A 24523-nucleotide genomic window follows, 5' to 3' on the forward strand; every position below is an offset into this window, starting at 1 on the left:
GCGGAGGGGTGAGGACTGAATGTAGGGGTTGAAGAGTTGATTTGGTATGAGTTTCGTATGTGACCGGGAGAGACCAGTGAGTCGCCGTTACAGGTGGCGGTTCTGTTGACCAGGTGTCCCGCCAAAAATCAGTGCGCCTAATTCACGACAACAGCGTGAAGAAATCGACCGGGCGGTAAGGGGAGTTAAGGGATGGCCGTGAGGAAGGAAACCAGAATACCGGTGATTAAGCAGCTCTAGAAGGCGATATAGCCTGTCAAGCGTCAGGAGGAATGGGTGTGGAAGTGGAAAGATGCGACAGATAATGTCGCTCGGATGCGGATGTTGGATGTTGGATGTCGGGAGCGACCTTTGGGGGGGAAACCCAGGCAATGACAATTTGCTAGGCCGCAGAATAGTCAGAAGGTCCAAGACTTCCAGCCCGAAGATGCGCGGGATCCCGGCGACATGGCTGGAGGCGAGGGAAACGAGGCTCGCCAGGCCGTCTCCATGGTGCCTAGGGCCAGTAGCTTAAGGGAAAGACCGCCTAACTACAACGCCTCTTGAGGCCACTAAGCCCTCGAGTTTCTTTCCGTGCCCCAAAAACCCTCTACCCAACACAGTCCTCACCCAAGTCTTAGTAAGACGTCGAACCCTCTTCTTTTGCAGGGACACCCCATAATACCACCACAAGTGCTCTGCTAACAACCAGACTCCTATTACGCACATTCATAGCCATGACAGATTTGTACCTAGAATCTATGCATAGGACGGACGAGGTCCAGAAACACATAGACAGCACGCTACAGCGGCTACAATGACCTGACCTGTGGCAAAGATCCTTCTACATTCTCGAAGACTAAAAAGACTCGTTGCAGGACTTGAACAGTGATACGCATTTCTCAACCAAAAGACACATGGCGAGATTGGATGGCAAGGCTCCCTAGGAATTACCTCGTACTGGGTACATTGCCAGCTCAGCCTTTCTCAGCCTTGTCCCACATATTGAAGAGGGCAGGATGTTTTTGACATGACGTCATTTCAAGCGAGGCTTGACTTTTTGTTTCCAGCCCATCAGTGATTGCTCCGGTGTGAACATAGCTGCTCCATGACAGCTGCGCAGTGTGGCATCCTTGTTTTGACACTGAAATCAATCGCAGTTTTTTCCGAGGCACTCAACATCATCACGCTGAGTACTATCCTCCACCCATTGGAGCGCTCAGTATGATTGCAGCGGCGTCTACTATCTTTGCAGACTGATCATGCTATTGTGATTTCAGACGAAGATCAGGCCGAAAACTGTCTGTAAACATGACGTTCATCGACGAGTGAGCACTTCTAGACCCTATGCTTGGATTGCCTTGTCTGACTTCTCACAAGTGACCTGCGACGAATCGATGCTGCCTTGGACAGATTCCAGCTGAAGGAGGCGGAGGAAAGAGTGTCCGCCGCGACCACCGAGGGAGAGAGAGTCACCGCTCCATCCATCGAGGATGCTCGAACTTCCGAGCTCAAAGCAGTAGTTAGAGCATTATCGACAACCTCAGGCTCCAGGCCGCTCCTACGTCGATCCAGGTTGCGCAGCTTGCTTGGTCAACTTGCCAGAAAAGAGGGGGACCAGGTGGTCGCTGAGACGATTACACCAGACATCTCAAATCTTGAATGGATTGCAACCGGCAAGGCTACTGCTCAAGTCTATGGGTTGATCCTCAATTCCCTCTTGGACCGAACAATTCCGTTAAGCGAGTCCATCTGGTACTGGGACGATATCCTGGGATCTTACGGAAATATTGTCCTCTATACAATTCAGACCTCGCCCATAAGATTCTGGCATCAGGCTCAAGAGGTCTACGCTGATGCACGACAGAAGTTCGCGCGAGGCCATGATCTCACGGCCTCCGCGAGACGGGCCACGAGGACCGTGACGGAGGGTTGGCGCGAGTTTTATGGCCTGGTGCAAAACAGCATACGAGAGCGTTCTCTTGCCCAAGCTCAAACAAAAATCCTGTCGCCGTTTTCGATAGCCCGCATGGAAGTACGGAGGAATCTAGAGCGCATTCAATATCTCAGAAAGTCCAGTGCCGGAGCAATTGGTAGACTTGTAAGAGAGTGTCTTGTCTTTGGTGGAGCCCCAGAAGAACGCAAACAAGGGGCCTTACTCCAAGTGCTGGAAGCGGATGAAGATGACTGGCAGACTACAATAGCTCGAGCGGCCTATCTACTAGACATTGCTACAAGGGCTCAAGATGATGTTGAAGAGTTCAGTTTCGACCCGCAAACAGCCTCCTCAACAGAAGTTGCCAATCTCTTGGTCAAGATTCTCGATGACCGCCTTCCAAAACAAGAGAGAGAGGCCCACAGCCTGCGATTACAGTACGGGAAACCGTCGAGATTGGTCCGCTACTGGATTCCCGCCGTGGGCCTCCTCCTCTCAGGAAGTACTCTGCTTCGAATACTTGTCAATCGGAAAGCCGAAATTGTCCAGTGGTTCCGAGATCTAGGCCAAACGACCGTCGACTTCTGGACAAACTGGGTCATTGAGCCGACGAAAAAACTGATTGGCACGATCCGCCACGACGAACAAAGCGAAATCGCGATCCAGAGCCGCGATAGTCTTCGAGCCGACCGTGAAAGCCTGGAGCGGATGGTGGTTGATTTTGCCATTCAGCATCCAGAAAAGACGGGCACCAACTTCACGGAAGCACAGATTGCAGAAATCAGGCGGAAGGTGAAGGAAGGAGACCTCACCCCGGTCTTGAGGGCGTATGAACGCGAGATGCAGAGTCCCATCAAGAACGCCATCATGGGTGATCTGGTCCGCACCTTACTCATCCAAGTCCAGAAGACGAAAGTTGACGTCGAGGTCGCCATCGGCGGAATAGATTCTCTGCTCAAGAGCCAAGAATTACTGTTTGGCTTTGTCGGAATCGCTCCTGGGGTCTTGATCTCCTATTTCTTGTTTCAATGGCTGAGGAGCATGCTCGGCGGTCGCAAAGGGTTACGCCAGGGCAAGAAAAAGGGCGACACAATTCGTCTCATCAGGTACCTTATTTACATCCTCCCGCTCGATTGTTACCCTCCCTAAAGCCCGTCCCCTTTCTTCAAATCATGCAGGCAAACGAGCCCCACTCTCTAACTGAGAAATCTATCCTGAACAGAAACATCGACCGCACATTGACCTCCTCGGACCTAGACCTGATGGACCAAGGAGGCATTATCTCGGAAGAAAACCACGGCTTCCTCCTCTGCCAGACGCACCTGCTTCGCCAGCGCGCCGCCCAGGTGCTGCCACGGAGTGTGTGGAGGGAGTTCCTTGAGGATCTGGGCGATCTGCTCGACGTCAAGCAGGGCGTGAATCGCCAGGTACAGGTCGTCAGACGAATCGAATGGGCCTATGCGAAGTGGTTGAGGTGACGTACAAGTACTCCATACAGAGGGCATGTTGTCGTGGCAGTTCCTATGACGGATGACGACAATGCAGTTGCTGTTGCTACGACCCGGATAAGGATCAGGGTGAGGACGAGGAGAGAAGGGAAGCCAAAAGAAAGAAATAGGAATGACTAACTAGAGGTACTGTGACGGTACCTAATAACTAACTAATAAGTTCATCATATCGTGACGCGCATGGAGAGAGCCCTCGCTAGGAGTGACAATAATGGCCCATATCCGGGTATCCAAACTTTTCCCTCGCCTGCTGCCCATTCCTTTCCTTTCCTATTTCCCAATTCCCCAATCCCCCCATTCATTCCCACTCTGCTTTTCCGTGTCCTTGTCGCTATGCTTATCCTGTTTCCTTTCCCTGTGACCTTCCCTGTGCGTTTTTCCTTGTCCCTGTTTTGGTTCCTTTTCCCTTCTCCATTGAGTGACCCATCCTAATGCTTTCCATTCAACCTACTTGCTTGCCTGCGTCCGTATCAATCTGCGCTCCCCACAAAGACCGTTGGTGCTTCACACAGCTTTACCAACCCCCCCCCCCCCCCCGGTCAGTAGACCTCATACCACATTTTTCCTGCCTCCTCGTCGTCCCAAGGTACCCATCTCTTGCCCCATTTTCGGTCCGCTCTGCGCTGCTCAATCTGCGTGCCGGCCTCCAACTTGTCTGTCGATTTGACAAGCAAGCGAGCGAGCAAGCACACATTTCAACAAAACGCAATTTCTGTCTCGTGATATATCCGTTTTTCTTGTCGCCGTTCTTGATTTTGAGGTGAAGGCTGGCTGACTTGCCTTGGTCTGGGAGGCATGCTGCAAGAACCATGGCACAACTCACACGTTTGAGTCTTCACTTTTCGGCCCATTAGCCCTTAAGTAGATTAATCCCGCTCGTATGCAATTTCTCCCCAATTCCTCTCTCCTAAACGTACACATACAATGGTATAAGACGGCCGTCAAACATAGTTTCAGTTATACAGAAGCCTTGTGCAATGGGGAGTAGTATATTCCCCGAGCTTCCTTCATTTAGCTGACTCGGTCCGAAAAGGCGGGCCTTATCTTTCATTCATCTTGAAACACCTCCACCGAAGACCGCCTGCTCGAGCATACCTGGCTGAATCTCGTCCAGAACACTTCCGCCGTATAGTTTGCCGCGTCAGACTTCCGGCCTAACAGCGACATTCCTTGGATGCAAGCTTCTGCTTGGTTATATAGGTCTTGGTAGTCAGTATGCGCATGGACCCATCCGTGGCTCGGATTGGTAGGGTTGTCCCAGCTCGACAGCCAGGTGAGGAAGACCTTACATGCACTTCCCATTGCGCGGACGAGGATGTCGGTCCAGGGCTCGGTGAGGATGGCGCTGCCGTTGCAGACGAAGTGGAAATCCGGGTTATCTGGCACGGACGGTTTGTGTTCGGACAGCGACGCCTGTGCGATTTTGGCGATCGCTACTGCGTTGTCGTGGCGCAGCTCTTTAATGAGGTGGCACTTGGCACGCAGCATGCGTTGCGGCTCCATTGTCTTCTCCTCGCAGTCGATCTGCGCGATCGTGTCTGCCAGCAGTAGGCATCCGTAGTGCCAGTGGCCATCGAGGATGACGTACCATGACTGCACGTGGGGGTCGAGGAAGTTGTGCTGACTTACGCAGTCGTTCATGAACGGTCGGTATGTCTCATTCCACTGTTCATAGACCTTGAGCGCGTCTTGGATGCACTTCTCGAGCTCCTGCGGCCGGGTTCTGCGAAACGCCAGCGTCTGCAGTTGTGCCACTTTGCGGAACATGAGCACTTTGACCGGAATCGCTTCTTGAAGTACTAAGGCCGCTTCGTCGAATGTGCAGGGCCACCGGGGCTGTGTTTTCCGAGGCCCTGCCCATTTGAAGCTCAATAAATAGTCTCCCCAGAGCCCGCGCTTGTCGTGGTCATAGTCCTGATTTTCGTTGAATGGCAAATACGGGTCATGATCGCCCAGGCCAATCCCATCGGAATCGCCCACATCTTCTCGAATCATAGCGCAATCCTCGTCCCCAATAACGAGTGGACGCTTGCTGATGGCCGACGAAGTTGTATCGCACATGACACCAAGCCAGAACAGAAGGTTGAATGTCTGATGGTCCTTGAGCGCAAGAGCGCCCATCGACCCGTGGCCGTAGATGCTGTTGGCTTTCGATCGCAGCCGCCGATAGCGCTCAATCTTGCGTCTCCACGAAAACAAGTTTCGGACTGCGGTCTCGAGGTAGATAGGTGGTGACGCCAAGGCCTCGAGATCGCTCGCGTAAAAGGGGTTCCATTCTTCGTTGACTATGCTGTCCATGGCGGGGTCGGCGCCTTGCGAGAAAGGTTCATATATAGAGGAGTTGTCAGAGCCTCGACAGCTGTTCGTCGAAGAGTCCGCCGGCGAAGTCTGTGCATCTGGTGTCGATTTGGCTTTGCCATCGATAGGTCTCTGTGTAAGGGCGAAGATCATGTATGCAAGAATGACCTTGAAAGAGTCGATCTCGGAGCTGGACTGGATGGCTGTCTTTGCATCGTGCCAAAGGGTTTTTTGAATCATCCGTTCGCATTCGCTGGTCAGCATGGGATCGTTGGGTCGCCCTGATCGGGCAAATAAGCCCCCCGTGTGCGTCTGGAAGGCCTTCATTTGTGACATGCCTTCCTTGCTCTTCCAGAATGAGTTGTGAGAGCCGTGCGACCATTGACTGGCAAATGCCATGATCGCCGCATTCAGGGCCTTCGTAGCAGCACGATTTTCCATGGGAGACAATTCGCGTCCCCTCAAGAGAGAGAATGCCGAGTCCAAGCGGCAGACGCGGGAGAAGATTCGATTGTCGCCCAGACGAAGCGCAGCTTCCTCCGCCGTTGATGCCGGACTTGCGTGCGGAATGAGGTCTCGAAGCTCGGTCTCGTACGGACAATTCCTTTCCGTCACCCAACATGACAAGGAGTTCTCAAAGCTATCGTGGTAGATGCGTAGCAGGCCACTTGCAATCATGGCCTTCATTGCTGTGTCGGCGAAACGAAGCTGGCCAGTCGAGAGAGGAGCCGAGTTCTGGCGTCTCCCATTTGACGAGAGGGCCGAACTGGTTGAGGGCACCTTCGATCGTGTGCTCTCGGGTGATCCTCGATCAGTGGAGGCCGAGTCGTGATAGCCATGCGGATTTCTCGCACGTTTGATGCGTGCTGTTGTTGAATAAGTATTGGTGGCGTCGTCTTCGCCGCTAGATTCGGAACCGACCGAAGTCAGACTCGGTGACGACCCGGTCTTGGACGTTGTATTGCTGGAGTCATTGGAATTGGAGTGGGAGACCGGAGAAGTAGAAGACGAATCCCGATGGACGAGGGGAGGACCATTCCATCGATTGTGGAATGCACTTTCTCCGGAGAGCGAATGATTTGAGACGACGACATCGCCGACGACAGTGCGAACAGGAGCAGCTGCACCCTTCGGCATTGATGCAGTCGAAGGGGCAGTCTGGCTGCTGTTCACATCTCGACGGTAATGCCCGTCAGAAGCAGACGGGCGAGTGGCGAAGGGGCCGGTTTTGACATAGTTTGACTCGGAGGACTCTGTGGTCCCATTTTCTCCAGTTTCCAGGACCGTGTTAGAATGGAAGCTCTGGGAGGTGGACGCGAATTGAGCATAACTAATTGGATCTGAAAATGATGCACAACTGTTAGAATATGGAGGCTGAAGGCTCGTCTCGGGGGCTGTTGCAGGGTTGGTGACGCATTCGGGTAAACCGGTCGATTCCAACTTCCTCTTTACGCCCTTCGGCAAGCCTTGCAGAGGCAGCGTGCGAAGCCAGTCGAACGTACAGGTCTTGCTCGTCCTCGCACAATTGGAGCAGGCTTCACACGTCGAGGCAGACGAGTCGGGTCGGTCGCTCTCACGGAATGGGAAGTTGACCACCCTCAGGGCGCCCGCGTCGCATGCCCGTCTGCTCTTCCGGCACTGGTCACAGGCTTGATACTGTCGGCGTGACGTTTTCGAATAGCCAGCAGCAGCAGTTGACCCAGCAGCATGGACTGCTCGGTCGGAGGCGACCGTAGCCATTGTCGATGATGGCGAGGACGGTGACGACGATGGAGAGGAAGGAACATGCTCTGGTGTCGTCGGCGGTGCAGGATGGAGAAAGAATTAACCTGCGAGGTTCAGTTGTCGCATCGCAAGAAGCGGAGTCGCACAGATCGGGACCAAGGCCAGACCAACTCTTTCTCCACCAGCAGCCCACGGCGCGATGGGCACGGCGGGCACCACTGCTCAGCAGACGCAAGGATGCGAACTGTTGCGTTGTCGGTGGATACGGTGCAACCTGGGGAAGGGGGCACAGGGCGAATGGGAGGGCGCAATTCCCTTCAGACCGCCACTAACTCTTGGAATTATGGATGATGGGACGCTCCGGGGGTCTCAGAACAGGGCGGGATTTCTCGATGAGGACGTGTGCTGTTGGGCTGTGTGACGGTGGACAGGGATTGAAGGGATGGAGGATGGGAAAGAGGATGGCCGAAGGCTGAGAGCGGGGGCGGCGAGGGAGCCTGAGACTCGAGAAGAAGGGTGAAGGGTGGATGCACATGAGCGCAGGCTCGGAGAGGGTCGCCAGGGTTGTTGGTTTCCGGCTGCCTTGGGCGCGTCTAAGCGCTGCAATTTCTGTTGCTGGCCCAGTTGACTCTGCTGCTTCTGGCGGGCACTGATGGCTCTGACGGCTCTGGCGGGTGCTGCAGGTGCTCAAGAGGTGCTGCAAGTGCTGCTGGTGGGAGCCGGTGGTGCCTGGCCAGCTTGTTGCGGTCTAGTGACCAGCAATAATCATCAACCCTGATGATAATTTGCACTGGTTTTCTGGTCCGCTGCTGCCGTTAGCTGGCTTACTTACTTACAGTAGCTGGCTTAGCTGGCTTAGCTGGCTTAGCTCACTTAGCTGGGCGACTAATGGCCGGAACACGAGCCTGTTCAGCCTTCGACGCCCACGACGCCTCCAGAGTCCACGGCCCCAGCATCTCGATTCTCCAGCACCTCCACCAGCACCCACCGGCCCATCCGCCCAACTTGTCAGAAGTTAACACTGCCATGGCCATTGCCCATGTCTCGGTAGCCGTCCCCATAATTAATCTGCTTCGTCAATTCCCCGCAGGGAAGTGGTAAGTATACTGGGTACGACAAGACGGTGGGTGATTACCTAGTCCCTGCTGGCTGAAGACTTTGACTGGCCTTTGAAAGATTGCTTGTAGGACCATCCAGTTACCGATCACCTACCTCCTACCCTCCTTCAGGCGTCATCACCTGACCGTCGACAGCGGGCAACAAAAACAACAGGCTGACATTGCAGGTCATTATGTATTCCATACGAGTCCCAGCAACTAGCTCAAGGGAGTTGCCGAGTTGTGGGGGAGGGTCTCGGGTACCCTTGGCCTAGGGGTGCCCAGTTGGTGTCCTGTACAAAATGAGTCTCCCTGGTCTCACTTGCCTCCCCCTAAAAGCCTAAGCTAAGTAGGCTGCCTCACCCTTGTCCCCCGCCGGACTGCCTATTCCAGAACCAGAGAAGCACCAGCATCACCACGGCCACTGCACGGTTGATGTTTGGCCTGGCATGTGACAAGGCGTCAACTGGCCCCAGGGAAAAGATGAAAAAGGCACCCCTGGTCCATGGCAAATGGATTCCGTTATGCACAATGCCACAACGAGACAGATGGGCCCAAGGCGAAACAGGTTCAAAGTACGGAGGATGGAGTACCGACTATTGTTTACAGCGATTTCCAGGGGGAACAATCGCCCCGGAAAAGGGCAAAAGAGCCACGGCGACAGGTCACATAATAGCCACATCCATCCATCACGCTGGCCAAAGCATGGGAGAATTGGGAATGAGACTGCCAATACTACCCTAGGGTGGGACTCCAGTCAGTTTTCAAAGACTTCGGTTCTGGCATCTTCCTTCCACTCACGGTGCGCGAGAGGCAGGTCTGTGCAAAGGCAATTCCTGCTTCAGCGCCTGGTGCGGTAAGCCTTTCGGGTTAGTGGCGAGCTTCTCCTGGTTGGTTACCACGCAAAAGTGCCTTCCGACAAGACGATCCAAGAGTCTTGACCGACCTGATAGACTCCCCCAATGGCGGCAGTTGGAAGCTCATGGTACGAGTGATCGTCACTTTGCAATGACTCTGACGGGATATCCGAGTAAGCCTTAGCATTTTGCTAACGTCAGTGTTAGCAAATGGGCCCGGCAAAAGATAGGAGCCCTCGACATTAGCGCCCATTGAAGCCCCCAATTTTCTACGAGGTACATCAGCCCAGCCTCGCTGTCTTCAGAAGATGCAGCCCTCCAGTAGCACAGACCTGAAGATGACGGTCTTGACAGCGGCTTCATTGGCCTTGACTCATCCGGATATCGCTCCCCACTGCATGGAACTTACCGAAACTCCAATTTTCACCTGCAAGCAGCCAGACAACTACCATCTGAAGGAACTTTCCTCCTTGCATCAAAAAGCAACGTCCACATGCCAGAGATCGGGCCGGTCCATATGGTTGTCCTGGGTTGAATTGTGCTCAGCCACTCAATGTAGATGCAATGGTGCTCTGGATTGGTTGCTTCTTTTGGTTGATGAAAAGCCACATTCGACTCAAACTCGATCACAGCCGTTTGATCAGCGATCCTTCAGTTCCTATAACGTTTCCGCTGCCCCAACAATGCTCCCTCGCGTGGCATGCTCGTGTTCTCGTGTAGCCGTAGCCGTAGCCGTAACCGTAGGAACTTTAGGTAGGTGGGAATGGGTATACGAGCAGGCTGGATATCTCACCCTATTTTGACATCTCTGATTTCAGCCAATTTCATCCTCGAGGTGGACAAGCAGCACGTGGCAAGCATCGGGCTTCCAGCAGAAGTCACAAGGTCCGCAATCCCTAGATTTCCATAGATCTTGTCTTCAAGGACTTCGCCTCCAGTCGACTCTGCTCGAGTAACTTGTAACTTGTAACTTGTAACTTGCTGCTGCTGCTCCATGCCGTTACTTGTCTCGCTAAAGAAGGCTTTGATTGAGGGCGCTGGCGGTCACATCTCGCTTCGAAAGTTGGGAAAACAAGGATGGACTCTGCGTCGGATCCCCTTCGTTAGGGAAGTTGGCACAGTGAAAAAGCCTCCTGGCCATCAAGCTACCAAGATCCCATATGGCGAGCCCGAGTGCCAATGCCGCCGTCCAGGAAGCACACTGCCCCATGCAAAGGAGATTTTTTTTTTGCACACTGAACACCCAGTTCGAAATGATGGATGAAGGTACTCCAAGCTTGGCGGCTGAGACGGAGGAAACAAAGCACGTAGTTTGTTCTGTCAATACCAGGGCGTCTATCCAAATAACGGAGGCCTTTTGATGGCTGGAGAGGAGGGGCAGACCACCTCGAGGAGACTCTGGGGAAAACGACCCTGCCCTCGTACTGCCAAAATGTGTTGTCTCGTCACAATTGAAAGGAGGTTGGACAGAGCGGTGTACCAGCTTAGAGTGCTGGGCCGAGTTTGTTGTCATGTTCCCGCCTCTCGTTGGGACGCAATTGCTTGTTCGCACCGGAGGCCATCAGGCGATCAGACGTTTCCAGCTCGAGGACATCCTAATGTCCCTGTCGCGAAGAGAGAGGTCCGAATGAAGGTAGTCGAGCCTGGAGAGGCCGAATTCTGGAATGGTAGTCTCCCTAACAACGATCATGCGCTGTTGTTGTTGTTCCATCCTGTGTGAGAGATCTCTTGTTGGACTTGTTGAATCCAAATCAAGTAGCTGTTGGATATATCTGGCGACTGCAGGGATTAATCTCTTGATGGCCAAAAGTATCAGAGAGGCGGGGAGTCATGCTTTGTTAAATCCAAGCAGTAACGAAGCAAAGACACCCTCGATACTCCCGGGGTCGAAGTTGCTGTTCCTCGCATTGGCCACGGTATGTTGACCGAAGTATTTCCCTAATCACAATATGTACATATTACATAGCTTTGCGGATCAAAAACGCCGAAGGCTGGCGCCACCAACCAAGAAGATTCTCACGCACGATGGGCTTCATTTTCGATCGACCGCAGCGCCAACTTAACTATATTTAACTGATTCTCTCCAACCTCTGACGTGATTGTTTGGTGGAAGAATTGAGGGATGGTCGCCCCTCTTAGGAGAGAGCAGAGTGCTGAGACGAGGGTGTCGGCGAGGGAGATACCATGATCTCGAAATTTGATCCTTGGCTCTGTCGATGGAGGAAGGTAATCAATCAAGTTCGTTGAGCGTTGCGACGAATCACTTACTCGACGCTGCACTGCCTCATAAGCCAGATGGGATTCATACGCGAAGAGTAAAACAGCTACGCAAAGAAATGACGTTAAGAATTGCTCCGTGGGGTGGCCTTTGTAGGCTAGGGACAAGGTGTGCTCTAGACCGAGAAGGACGTCGTGTTCGAGTCGAGCTCTCTGCTTCTTTCCCAACATAGCAATTGAATTTGAGACTGCGCCATCGCGGGGCAGGTAGATACTCCTGCAACAGCATCGTTTGCCAACATGGGCAGATGGGTAGTTGTTGGCTCATCAACAACAGCTCGCACACCAGAATCAGGACTCATAGCGTGTAGGGTACTTGCTACAGCCTGCAACGAGCGATGAGAAACCCATGTCAGCGCAGCAAAGGTGAAACATGTCCTCAGCAGCTGATTCTATGATGATGGTGCGGTCAGTGACAAGCTGAAACAAATAAGAGTTGCCTAGGGATCAAGCTGGACAACTCACATTTCTCAACATGACTGACGATGTCTACCGTCGTGGAGTCGAACGACTCCCCCAATGGTTCGAAATTGCGATGTAGGTCCCATTTCAAAAGTTCTCGGGCCCACAGTTCTAGTTTCCCAGTAGGAATGTACTGAGAATGAGGGATAGCATATGGCATGGTATCGATGGGATCACTTTGGCCGAGAGAACCCCACGTTTTGACCACACCGTTAAATTTGAAAATCGACGGATCTTGCAGTCAAGAGCGGGAGAAGGATCGTCAGCAATGTCATACTCGTTTGAGGGGCCAAAGATATGTATGGTGATCCCTTCATGTTCCCAGCAAAGGATGCTATCATCCAGCGACGGGTAAGCATCCGCCAAATCCCTGGAGAAGGGTTCTGGGCAAACAATTGGTATAAAACGAGCCTGCCATCACGTTTACATACCTGTACAGAATGTGATTGAACGTTGGCCGCAAGAGGCCGCCAGGAGACAGCCATGCGCGGTTATCGGCGTGGCTCACTTCGGCAGGAAGCGAAGGCTGTGAAGGTGGCGGCTGGTCCTCGCGTTTTTGAAATGACCGCCGCAGCTGGCCAGCTAGCTTTAGGGTGCACAAGGTGCACAAGGGGTGCAGTTGGGTGCAGTGGTGGGTGGTGCTTAAATTCTGCCGGATCAACAGTATTTCCGAACTCCGAAAACATTTTGTCGCAGGCTTTGAATCACAGGACGTGAACATATAAACAACTCGTCCTAGAATCACTCGGTCTATAGAGTTCTGCTTTGCGCTCTCAGGCATTCCGATGCAAGTATTCTACATGGACTTCACCTACCCCGAGGGTTAACTGAATAAAGCGCAAGCACATCTCAACTGTTCGAGGAAGCCTTGATCTTATACAGAAAATGTACAACCCGCCTTACCAAGGTTGGTCTGCACAGTTACTCCCACACTAGACAAAAACTGACATCTGAACAGCACCGGGGCAGTATGGCGTGCCGGGAGACTATGGGAACTTTCCTGGCGCACCACCTGGAATGGGTAGATCGCCCTCAAGTCCCAAGAACAATTAAAATTGACGATACTGACGGGTTTTTGGCCAGGTCCTCCTCCTGGTATGGCAGCTCCAGGCATGGGCGCTCCCCCTGGAATGCAGCAGCAAGAGGCTCACCAACCAGTCAGACCTGGCTCTTTTCCTCCCAATTTCCAGCCACCCCCCAACATGCCAAATATCAATTTCTCTGCACCTGTCATTCGCCTAGGAACCTCTGGACCCTCCAAACCCGACGGCCCCGGAGGTCGAGATGATCGAGAAAGAGGCGGACGAAGGCCTGGGCTAGGCGCCGGGACGGGTTCAGATTTTCGTGGCGAAAGAGACCGGATAACCCAAGTCCAGCCACCGACCAAGGAAGAAATCATAAAAACCCTCTACGTTGGTGGCATTACCGAGGGCGCCGGAGGAGATGAGGGTATCGAAAGGATATTGAACGCCGCAGGAAGTCTACGGAGATGGGTCCGTGCCACGGACGCCGATGGCAAGCCTTGCAAGTTTGGTTTTGCAGAGTACGAAGACCCCGAAAGCCTCAGTACTGCCATAGAAGTACTAAGGTATATTGAGGTTCCTGTCAAGCGGCAGACTGCAGCTGAAGTGGAGGCCACCGAGGACGCCGAGATCGAAATGTCAAAATTAGTGGTGAGTCGAATTGAAGCAACGCCGGACCTTGTTATACTGACATGGGTGCAGGTTGTCGCTGATGACAATTCACTAAGTTACATCGAACAATGGCAAGAATCACAGGGTGGGAGGGATGTGGATCAAGTACAAATGCGACTTGATCATGCCCGAAGTGCGTTGGATGCTGTCCTCGAAGACCTTCGCAATCCCACAGTCCCAGCACAGAAAGACGAAATGTCAAACATTGACCGAGAAGGTGATGTCAGCATGGCAGACGGGGCACAAGCAGATGGTGCCACTGGAGAAGTGGTCACGATTCCCATCGCCATAGACGATGAATTATCCGACATCCCAGCAGACATGCGTGAGACTGTCGCAAAGGAAATCGCGGCATTCCGGGATCGGAGCAATCGTCGCGATTTGGAGCGCCTCAAACGGGAAGAAGAAATAGAACAACAAGAACGGAATCGCATGATGAATGGTGACCGCTTTAGTCGTCTTGCTTCGCCGCCTCCTTCAGCACCTGCTGGACCTGCCGGCACGAATGGCATACCAGTTGGTCCAAGAGGAGCGCCTGCCGGACCAAAAGGCTTTGGAGTGCAAATACCTAGAGAGTACCAGAAAGGCGTTGTATTGGTAAATGGAACGGCAGTCAGTGGAGCCTCTGCATTCGAAGACGAAGACACCGACGCAAGCGACGAGGAACTTGAACGGCGACGCAAGGAGAAAAGAGATGCAGAGCTTGAAAAACAACTCTTGGATCAGGAACGTCGATGGCTGAATCGGGAGAGGTCACGGACAGAAGCCGTTGAACGCGTAAAGAAGCGCGAAAAAGACGAAGGCGGCCGCATAGAGGAGGAGAAGGAAGCAATGCGCCGACGATTGCATGACTGGAATGACGACACCGAGGCTTCCCGCAAGACCGAGGAATACTACGCTGATCGGAGCATGTGGATCCGTAACAGAGCGGGCTTTCGCCAGCGTGAAATAGTAAACGACGATGCGGATCGTGCGGCCGAGCAGCGCGAGCGAGCTCGAGAACTACATCAACGTGAACGGGTGGATGCCATGGCAGACGATTTCCTCAGTCGGCAAGAACAAGAACTCCTCGGCCGAGAACAAGATCGGGAAGAGGAAGAGCGCGCACAAGCCTCGCGCCGTGAACCTGCCCGCTTCAAGCTATCCTTAGGGGCAGCAGCACAGAAAGCTGCAGCGCAAAGTGCCTCTCAGACAGTAAAACGCACCGTCGCAGACGTGGAGGGTCTACTTGAGGACGAAGAGGAAGAATCCAAAGCCGGCACACGCAGAACGCTCATACCTATTGAATACGACGCCTCGACAACAGCTGGCATGTCGGAAGAAGAGCGCGCCCGAGCGGCTCGCCAGCTCGCCGCGGATATTCCCAACGACAGAGAAGGACTCTGGGCGTGGGATGTCAAGTGGGAGTTTGTGGATGAGAGTATTATTGAAGAGCGATTGAAGCCCTTCGTGGAAAAGAAGATTGTCGAATATCTCGGTGTGCAGGAGCAGATGCTGGTGGATGTGGTTGTCAATGCTCTGAGATCCAGGGGCAAACCGCAGGACTTGGTAGGAGAGCTCGAAGGGGTGAGTGTTCCGTGTCTTTCCCTGAATCTGATGTCCGAATGTGCAGAAGACTAACATGTTCCAACTTCTCTAGGCGCTGGACGAAGAAGCCGAAGTCCTCGTCCGCAAACTCTGGCGCATGCTCATTTTCTTCTCAGAGTCCGAGAAGAGAGGTCTTGCGGCCTAGCCCTAGACGGAAAGGGATGAACAGACGCAGAAGAAGCGCCCATCTCAGCCGCCGCCCTGGGATCCTCTAAGCCCACAGATGGAAAGCTTCAGGTCGTTTCCGCACAGCCGTCTACCAGATCATCATTGCAGGAGGGTACCAATCATCCTTCATGCGTCAATCCTTGGATCATGGAAAGCATCAGTGCACGATAACGGCATCAGGGCCAATATCAGAGGAGGTTTGTCGAAGCGGTGCCCCGCCCTCAGCACTAGGGTAGAAAGGACGGGTCTTGAGACAAGATGATTATCTGTCAATCTCACTCGATGCACGAACCGCCTCAAACCCTCCCTGTCTAATCGATCTGCTCGGCATCCCGACCGTGAGGATCTGGAATCATTATTCTTGCCAAGTCAAGCTGTACTATATCAAGATGGGTCATATGATATGTGTTTTGATGCCACGATTCAAGAAACTGGGTGTCTTCCGCCTCCATGCTTCGACCCCCGTATTTACTATCTAATTGGGCGATTTCCCCTTGCGCTCTTTGCAGTTTTCGTGGCTTTCATCCTCTCCCTTTGGTTTGGTTTGGTTTGGTTTTGGTTTTGGTTTTGGTTTTTGTTGGTTCGTCTGCCAGTCTATCCGCCTGCCTCTATGGACACTCTCAATCATCATCGCCCCATCCGCCCAACTCTCTCCCCACATCCCCGACATTCGGCCATCCGAGCCCTCCATTGCTCGCGTCCAAGCCACTCCTGCTGACCATGTCGGCGCCACAGAACTCGACGCACCGCGCAACAGCAACCTTGACGCCACGCAGCACGTCCTTGATGCGCCTCATCTTGGGATTCTCGTCGTCTGTGCCCCGCGCGCCCAACACCCTCCCCAGGCCGCGCACGTGCCAGAGACTCGGCCCGCGCAGGCCCTGGCACGTGATGCTCGTGAAGGCCACGAGCTCCGTCTCTAGCGCCGTCAAGGTCGCGAAGTCGCTGAGATACAGGCCGTAGACGATCGCGAGTTCGTGCACGCCCATCTGCGCTCGGTGCGGGCCGAATGTCTCGAAGATCCGCGGCCACAGCGTGCCGTAGATGGATGTGATGGTTTCGATGCCGCGAGCGTGCAGGGACGGAAGCGTGATGTTGGACCTACAAAGAGGAAGCGTACGCTTGTTGGTTAGCCAATCTGATCTTAGGGCATATACAAGAACCGGGGCCGTCGACCAGGTTTGGAGCTATGGAGGCATGGGTGGATGAGATGTCATGGGGACGAAATGAACAATCAATTCTACGCACCACTGCCGCAGGTCCAACTCGCCGCGCCCCTGCTCCCCTTTCCCCTCGGTCTGCCTCTTTGCGAGGGGGATCAACCCGGAGAGGACTTGCGGCGCACCGATCAAGACGATCTGCTTCAGGAGAATGTCACGGAGCCGGTCCGAGAGTCGGGATCTGGCTTCGGGCGTCGAGAAGGACGCATCGTGCGCAGTGATGTAGGTCCAGAAGTCTGCGAGAAGCTGCGGTTGTGGGGAGCCCGAGATGACAGTGGCCTAGGTGCGAGGGGAGACTGTTAGAAGAAACCATGACAGGAGATATATGCCTCTCTTCAACCCAAAGAGAAATTCCGAGACGGGGGAATATTTATGCTTTCTTTGCATCCCAAGTGGACTCTGAGAAGCCCTGATCTCTCCACGGGCGATGAGAATGCTCGTCCGGGCACCTCCTCCTTGGAGTTGCAACGAGCTCGACCCATTTGCTATTCCATGCAAATTGTCTCCATCTCCATAATTCAGCAGAACGCAAAGAAATCCGCCGAGTCTCGCTACCCCAACGCTATAGACCCAGCAATATATTCTGTAAAAAGCCATCGAAATAGGGGAAAGAGCCAGGACCGGCAGCGAGACGACAAGTTGAACTCACGATGATGATGTACCAGCTCTCCACGCCCGTCTCTTCCAGCAGCAACTCCTTCACATCCTTGCACAATTCTTCCCATTGATCCTTGGTTGGCGATGCCGATACCGATGTCGAGTCACCGCCGTTCGTCGACATTTTCTTGTTCGGTACGGGCCCAGATCTGCCCAGAAACCGCCCTGCGGAAGAGGGCAATGAGCGTCCCTTAAGAAGGTCCGGTCAAGTGTCGAAGAGAACCTCGTGTGAAAAGAAAATCGTACCCTCGATGGTTCACTCAACCTTGAGCAGAGCCGGATTCCCTCGTCTTGAGTGGCAGGCTTATATTAACACAGGTCTCGTGAAACGAAAGCGGGCACGAAACAAATTTTTCATAAGCTTGGGGACCGGCGAGAAATTAAGTAGATCTGTATTCCTCTTCTGGAGGGCCACAAGTCAGAAAAGTGTTCGTTGTCGTCGGGTTTGTCCAATAATTGAGCGAGCAAGCCCTGCGGCGTTAGGAAAAGCGCAGTCTCCGAACAAGGCCGAGGATGATGCTGATCTCACGTTTCTCGCCGCTTTGTGCCGATGGCTCCGCAGCACCAATAGAATGACGAAGACTTGGTAGACTAGGTTCGGCCCGCTCCTGCCGCGCACAAGCCGGCGTCAGATCGCCGCACGCCACATCATCCTTTGACAGAAGAATGAATGCATTACCGCCTACCAATAGGTATAGGTGGGGAGTGAGAGCTATAAACATAAATGACGCCGGATTCGATGAAGGGCTCATTCTTACGCTTTACGGCTGTTAGACGTGTCGTGTAGTGAGATTGCTGCTTCGCCTTTGCAATCGGAGCGGTGTAGCTGTCAAGTTTGATGGATTTCTCAGTCGTTGTAAGTAGCTCGAGCTGGGAGTTAATGGAATAGCATAGTGCTATGGTCAGCAGCATTTGAATTTTCCATATCCACTTCGCAGCATGGGAGGCGGGAAAAGCGCATAGATGTTTCCACAAAGGCGCAAGTCAAGTAACAGACATTACCCGCTATGCAACTCGCAGAATCGTCAAAGGTAGCAAGTATGTCGTCAAACAAGATGTATAGCCCATCGGACGAAGCCCCTACGAACAAAAGGCACCAAGCAATGTAGTCCCTCTGATGTTCAGGGCTTTACCGTCCTATCTGAGTCATGATCGGCAGTCCAGGATCCGGAAGAAGCGAGTGTTGAGATAGCCATGTTCCAAGATGGTAGGGTTTATAAGTTGTACCGAATCAATTGTGTTGTACCTGCGTTGTCTGTATGTCAGCGTTGGGCCAACTCGCAGATACGAGAGTGCGTAGTCCTCTGGGATACCTGTCGGGTTCCTGGCTTTGAGTCCCGCTCGAGCTTGACCCACCTTTGTCAAAGTTGAAGAGTAGACACCACCTTACTTCATCACAACGACGTCGAGCATGGCTCGTCCTACTTCTGATGCATCACCAATTAACCACGCAAACCTCCAGATACTCATTCGCTCTCATGCCTCACGATATGGCGTTCGGAGATCTCTTCTGGCCATGAGCAGAAAATATCATCTTTCATCTCTGGGCTGGAATTTGAGGTTGTGGTTGACAGAGAGCTGAATCGGGGTAGAACTAACAACAGGTTCTGGGTTGAGGATGCTGCCGCAATGGTAGAAACAATACGGCCTCGAATTGACGCAACAAAGTTGTCGAGTCTGGGCAGCTCCCGGGCCCACGCCGGTCGTCAGGAGGAGCACATCATCCTGCCAAAATCACGGCCAGTACGCCAATCACTGGGCATTGTTCGATAGCTGATTCCCAACTGCAGATCCTAGGCTGTCAGGGCCCGAAAATCCTCGCAAGAAATCCACCACCTCCACTTTGACTCGAACTGGAAGATGCGTCACCCTTCTTCATCTCTTCGTCAACCCACTTTGCCATTGCCTTCTCGTTACTCAACATCCTCGTATCGACCAGTCGCTCCGTGACTCTTTCAGCTCTCCGCCCCCCGAATCCCATCAATGTAGGCATGCCCCTGACCCCGTATTCCACTCCAAGGTCCATCATGTTGCCGTTGCTTATATCTGGAGAGTCCAGCTCGATCTCTGCAAAAGCGAGAGACGAGTATTTGTCTTCCGGCGAGGGTGGTCGAGTTTCGACAAGGGAGGTCAAAAGTGGTGTTATCGTGCGGCAGGGGGCACATGTTGAGGTAGTGAAGAGCGCCAACATGAGCGTGTTGTTGGCGGAGACCAGGCGGAGGGCATCGTGGAATTGGGGGGGAGTTCGAAAAGGAGTGAACACCCGATTCCTTTGTGAGGAGGGAGTTGTGCTGAACAGTCGCGCTAGGGGGAGAATTGGTGTTCTATTGGAGGACCGAATCCTTAGCAGGGAGGAAGCTTGAACGGCTTGAGGGGCAGAGATGCAAAAGCGAGCAGAGCAAGAGACAAGTTTCTTCATGTTGCAGTTTCATGCATGCGGATTGGAAGAAAGTAGGTGTCATTGGAAAATGAATGGCGAAGTACTTCATGGCTCGAGCCACTGACGACAATAGCTGGGGGAAGTCAACATTTAACTCCCCTTTTCAGGTTCAAGAACTCGCCGTTTTACTGGAGCCATGGCTTGAGTCTGATTCTTCACCCCGCTGCTTTTAGCTCTGCCCTCCCACCTTTGCAGCTTTTACTACTCATGCTGGTAGCTATAGTAATGATAGCAAAGTTGGCTACAAAAGAATATTTGGGGGTTGAAAATATGTGTCCATGAGGAGGTACATGTCTTGTTTCTGTTTCTTCTCCGGTCACAATGGAACTGGGACCAGCCTTGCCAACGAGGCCAATGCTCTCAGGCCAATTCGTATCACTGGCTAGCACGTCAGCTTGGGGCTTTCCCACGTCAAGGCACCATATCGTTCTCAACGTCGTCCACATCCTTATGCCTTGCTCATGGCGCTGATCTCCTCAACATGTACGGCGGTATTGATCACCTTCTCTCCACCCAGATTCTCGTTAGTCTTGGCGGCCACGTCCTCTCCATCAAAGATCTTGGTGATCTCTTCAAGTGGCAGATACTTGGTCTCAGCGTAAAAGAAGTAGATAACAAAGACTTCGAAGAGCAGGAAAACGCAATAGACGATGTAGTACTTCCACCCAAGTGCATTCATGGCAATCGGGTTGACGTATTGGTTGAAGAACAGAGCACCGTAGAGTGCGTATTCCATGATGGTAAAGCCCTTGGCACGTAGATTATAGGGGAGGATCTCGGTGGTGTAGGATGCAATCAGTCCGGACCTAACAAAGATGAATTAGTTGTGGCCTCGGAGCGCAGTTGAATAGGAAATCACCTACTTGAAGTTGTAGAAGAGAGTATAGATAAATATGAATGCCAGATTTCCCTTGCCATAGGCGAGCTGTTTGGTGGCAGTGTAGCGCTCGGCCAAGATAGTCCAAATGACCCAGGATACGAGACTGCCCACAGTCGAGATCAGGTAGATCGGTCGACGACCCCATTTGTCGACGAAGAATGAGAAACCCACGTTAGTGACCAAGCTAAAAGTCGTGATCCCACCATTGATGAGGAGTTGTTGATTGGGATCAGTGATGCCGATATTATCCAAGACAAGGTTGAGGTAATAGCTAATCAAGCCATTTCCAGACCACTGCGAGAAGAGACCGACTGAAATAAGGATGATAAGCCTGCGGCGGTTGCCCTTGGTTTTGAAGAAGTCCAAGAAAGATGAAGTCTTCTTCTGCTGCTTCTCCAGCGCCAGGGCAGTAGAAATTTCGGTGTATTCGATCTGAACGACCTCATCGTGCTCATTGCCGTCGGCGTGGTACTTGGCCAAAACCTGCATAGCCTTTTCAGACTTGTCCTTGTTGATATAGTAACGAGGTGATTCTGGCATGAACCAAACGACTGCCAACATCCACACAGTGAATACACCTTGAATCAAGCTGGGAGCTCGCCAGGCCCAGTTGCTGTTAATCTTTAAAGTGCCATAAGTGACCCACGCAGCGATGAAGGCTCCAGATTGGTAGTTCGCGGCTTGGATGGTGACCAGCAGAGCACGATCTTGTGCTGGAGCAATTTCAGCGATCAGAAGTGGTGAGGCGCAGTTGACAATGATGTCGCCAAAACCCAGGATAAATCGGGCACCAACGAACATGCCGAAGCTTTGTGCGGCAGACTGAAGAGCAACACCAACAAGCATGATGGATGCACCGATGGTCAGGGTTGTTCGTCTCCCGAGGCCATCGAGCATGAATGGAACGAACAAGAGACCGGCAAGTGCGCCAGCGCTCATGACACAATTGAAAAGCCCTAAAATCGAGCCTCTTGGATGGTTGAAGTAGGTCTGCCATAGCGGAAGGGACTGCAGGCCGTTCATCATCGAGTTGTCATAGCCATTGGCAGTGTTGGTACATATCAAGGCAAAGATGTAGAAGTAGAGCCATCTCATCGTGGAGGACTTCCACCATTTGACCCGAGGAAAGACTCTGCCTGCAAGGACAAAGTGGCCCTTGGGAGGGACGAAGAGCTGAGGATCTTTTGCCATCTTGGTACAGTCTGGAAGGCAGTGGTTGAAGCAAGTGAGGATCGAGGAGAATTCTGGAATGGTACAGAGTGAAGATCTAAGGGGCATGAAGCATTCTTACCAAGTTGAAGTAGTGGCCATAGAGGATATTGAGAGGAGCAATCTGCCTGAATTGGTCTCCATTGTCGCGTGCTTTGTAGAGTGAAATCAACAACCGAGGTCTTCATTTGCCCGGTTGAAGCCGTCTCAGATGATTTGCTTTACTTCTGAGTGTGGTCAAAGGCGCAAAAGTACCGACACTTGTTGGAGTAAGTTGGGTTGGTGTGTTCAGTATCAGACGGTAAGTGTAGGTTATCGTGGAGGTGAGCTGAGCTAAAAGCTACTTCGGGGAACCGCCGGGAAGCCACCACCGGGCGAGCCACCGGCTTCTTGCTGAAAACATGTTGCACGGTGTGGTCTGTGGACGTCTGTTGCATAGACACTTGTAGGTTATTAGCCTGAAACCTGGGAAAGGAGAACAGATAGGAGCCAATCGAACCGAGATGTCGAGGCCTTATTCCCCCGTGGGGCGCAAGGCTGAGTTCGGGGTGTCGCTCCAAATCCGATAAGCGGCACAACTCCGACACTGTGCCTTGCAGGGAGATTCAGCGGCATTCAGGCTGAATTCTGGGCCCCGGACCTTGAAGCCAAGGTCAGGTCCAGCATGGTCCAAAGCGGTGGTCAAGACTTCAGCCACGGGGTTGCAAGGAATAAGGCACAATGACCTCAACATTGGCCCTACCTGTCAGGAGGGTAGATCATTTTGCTCAGCCCACTAAACCGGAGATATTTACGCAGACAGAGGCCAGCTGAAGAAGAGACACGTCCGGCCGGCGTGAATCTGCAAGTTTCTGTTGTTGGGGCCTTGGTGACCTTCGTTCAGTCCAACAGTCCCATGATGAACCCAATTATCCCTGGCTTCGCGCCGGACCCTTCCATTGTCCTCGTCGATGATACATACTACCTTGTGAATTCCAGCTTCCACATATTTCCAGGCCTGCCCATCTATGCATCAAAAGACCTGGTGTCATGGCGACACATAAGTAAGCTTCGGAGAATCTCGTGCAAATCTGCTGTGTGAGATACCGGTTCTGATGCTTTTCTCGACAGCGAACGCATTCAATCGCCGCGAACAGCTCAGTCTCAAGGCCTCCGAGACAAAACACAGTCCACCAGGCGAATGGGGAGAGGTCATGTCAGCCACAGGCGGCCTTTATGCGCCAACCATACGCTATCGTGGCGGGACATTTTATGTCATTTGCACAAACATTATTCGAGGCGAGGGTGACAACGAGGGCGAGAGCAAACAGAACTTCATTATAACGACAACTGACATTTACTCTCATACGTGGAGTGACCCTGTCTTCTTCGACTTTGATGGTATCGACACCAGTCTCGTTTGGGATGATGAAGGAAAGGCATATCTACACGGCTCTGCAGCCCCCGGTCCAATGACAACAATCAAGATGTTTGAGATCGATGTCAAGACTGGTTCAAAACTCAGTGGTGAGGAACTCATCTGGAGAGGCACTGGTGGCATCTGGCCTGAAGGACCTCACATCTATCGAAAAGATGATTGGTGGTACTTGGTCATTTCCGAGGGCGGCACCTTTGAAGACCATATGATCACTGTTGCTCGGAGCAAGAACCTGTACGGCCCATACGAACCAAACCCCCACAACCCCATATTGACCGCATGTGGAACACACGAATACATCCAGCACACCGGACATTGCGATATATTCTGCGATAAGCAAGGCCAGTGGTGGTGTGTCTGTCTCGGAGTACGCAAGGACCCAAAAAAGAGGTATATTATGGGACGTGAAACGTTTATCACACCGGGTACGTGGCCCGAGGGTGACTGGCCAACGCTGCAACCTGTGAAGATGGCTCCTGAGGCTGCCTACGGAAGGAAAGTCGGCAAGCCAAGTGCTCTGAGCTCCGAGCCACTCGTGGACTTCTGCTACATCCGCGACGTTAATCTCCGCAAGCACAAGATTTCCCCGGACGGAAGGACGATCGAGCTGATATCTAGCAGGGCTGATCTCTCGGACGCGCGAGGTCAAGTATCGTTCGTCGGAAAACGACAGAGGGTGCTTGATGGTCGATCGTACGTCGTCCTCCTGGCGCCGCCTCGCGGTGTAACCGGCAAAACCGGCCTCGCCATATACAAAGACGAGTTTCGGTATGCTCGGATCTACCACGACTCGCCGACTAGCGAAATGGTCCTTGAAGTCGTAAACGGACCAAAAGAGATTCGTCGACTCACTCGAAAGGAATGTCCCGCAGGTAAAGCTAACGAGCTGCAACTGGAGTACAGAGAAGACTCGTACAGATTCTCCTTCAGCACAGTCGGAGGAAGCACCGAATTCGATCCGTTTGACATGATGGATCTGGTGGGCCCGGATTTCACTGGACCAGTGATCGGGGTCTTTCTGACATCCTTGGAGGATGGGACGAGCGTCATCTTCAAGGATCTAAGAGTAGAGTGAGTGAATCATGTAGCGTGCATGCGGAGCTTGCATATCT

At 52.8% G+C, this 24523-nt stretch overlaps 7 protein-coding genes across 7 annotated transcripts; 3 read left to right on the plus strand and 4 right to left on the minus strand.

Moving 5' to 3' along the window:
* Positions 1-1290: 1290 nt before the first annotated feature.
* Positions 1291-3393, plus strand: A1O5_07702 (uncharacterized protein; the record flags this gene model as incomplete). Its single annotated transcript, XM_007748291.1, has 3 exons — positions 1291-1307; positions 1360-3021; positions 3138-3393. 3 exons carry the CDS (start codon positions 1291-1293, stop codon positions 3391-3393), a joined length of 1935 nt encoding a protein of 644 aa, XP_007746481.1.
* A 1077-nt stretch (positions 3394-4470) lies between these two features.
* Positions 4471-7461, minus strand: A1O5_07703 (uncharacterized protein; the record flags this gene model as incomplete). Its single annotated transcript, XM_007748292.1, has 1 exon — positions 4471-7461. The coding sequence occupies one exon, from the start codon at positions 7459-7461 to the stop codon at positions 4471-4473; it is 2991 nt and encodes a 996-aa protein (XP_007746482.1).
* Positions 7462-13024: 5563 nt separating this feature from the next.
* A1O5_07704 (uncharacterized protein) lies at positions 13025-15565 on the plus strand (the record flags this gene model as incomplete). Its single annotated transcript, XM_007748293.1, has 5 exons — positions 13025-13046; positions 13098-13160; positions 13223-13812; positions 13864-15399; positions 15473-15565. 5 exons carry the CDS (start codon positions 13025-13027, stop codon positions 15563-15565), a joined length of 2304 nt encoding a protein of 767 aa, XP_007746483.1.
* Positions 15566-16208: 643 nt separating this feature from the next.
* Positions 16209-17589, minus strand: A1O5_07705 (uncharacterized protein; the record flags this gene model as incomplete). Its single annotated transcript, XM_007748294.1, has 3 exons — positions 16209-16689; positions 16837-17087; positions 17458-17589. The coding sequence occupies 3 exons, from the start codon at positions 17587-17589 to the stop codon at positions 16209-16211; spliced, it is 864 nt and encodes a 287-aa protein (XP_007746484.1).
* A 1677-nt stretch (positions 17590-19266) lies between these two features.
* A1O5_07706 (uncharacterized protein) lies at positions 19267-19656 on the minus strand (the record flags this gene model as incomplete). Its single annotated transcript, XM_007748295.1, has 1 exon — positions 19267-19656. One exon carries the CDS (start codon positions 19654-19656, stop codon positions 19267-19269), a length of 390 nt encoding a protein of 129 aa, XP_007746485.1.
* A 697-nt stretch (positions 19657-20353) lies between these two features.
* A1O5_07707 (uncharacterized protein) lies at positions 20354-21976 on the minus strand (the record flags this gene model as incomplete). The annotated part of the gene is made up of 2 exons (XM_007748296.1): positions 20354-20711; positions 20769-21976. 2 exons carry the CDS (start codon positions 21974-21976, stop codon positions 20354-20356), a joined length of 1566 nt encoding a protein of 521 aa, XP_007746486.1.
* A 916-nt stretch (positions 21977-22892) lies between these two features.
* A1O5_07708 (murein transglycosylase) lies at positions 22893-24486 on the plus strand (the record flags this gene model as incomplete). The annotated part of the gene is made up of 2 exons (XM_007748297.1): positions 22893-23037; positions 23105-24486. The coding sequence occupies 2 exons, from the start codon at positions 22893-22895 to the stop codon at positions 24484-24486; spliced, it is 1527 nt and encodes a 508-aa protein (XP_007746487.1).
* Positions 24487-24523: the final 37 nt, after the last annotated feature.

Source organism: Cladophialophora psammophila, assembly GCF_000585535.1.
Source record: "Cladophialophora psammophila CBS 110553 chromosome Unknown aczJe-supercont1.12, whole genome shotgun sequence".
Taxonomy (NCBI): domain Eukaryota; kingdom Fungi; phylum Ascomycota; class Eurotiomycetes; order Chaetothyriales; family Herpotrichiellaceae; genus Cladophialophora; species Cladophialophora psammophila.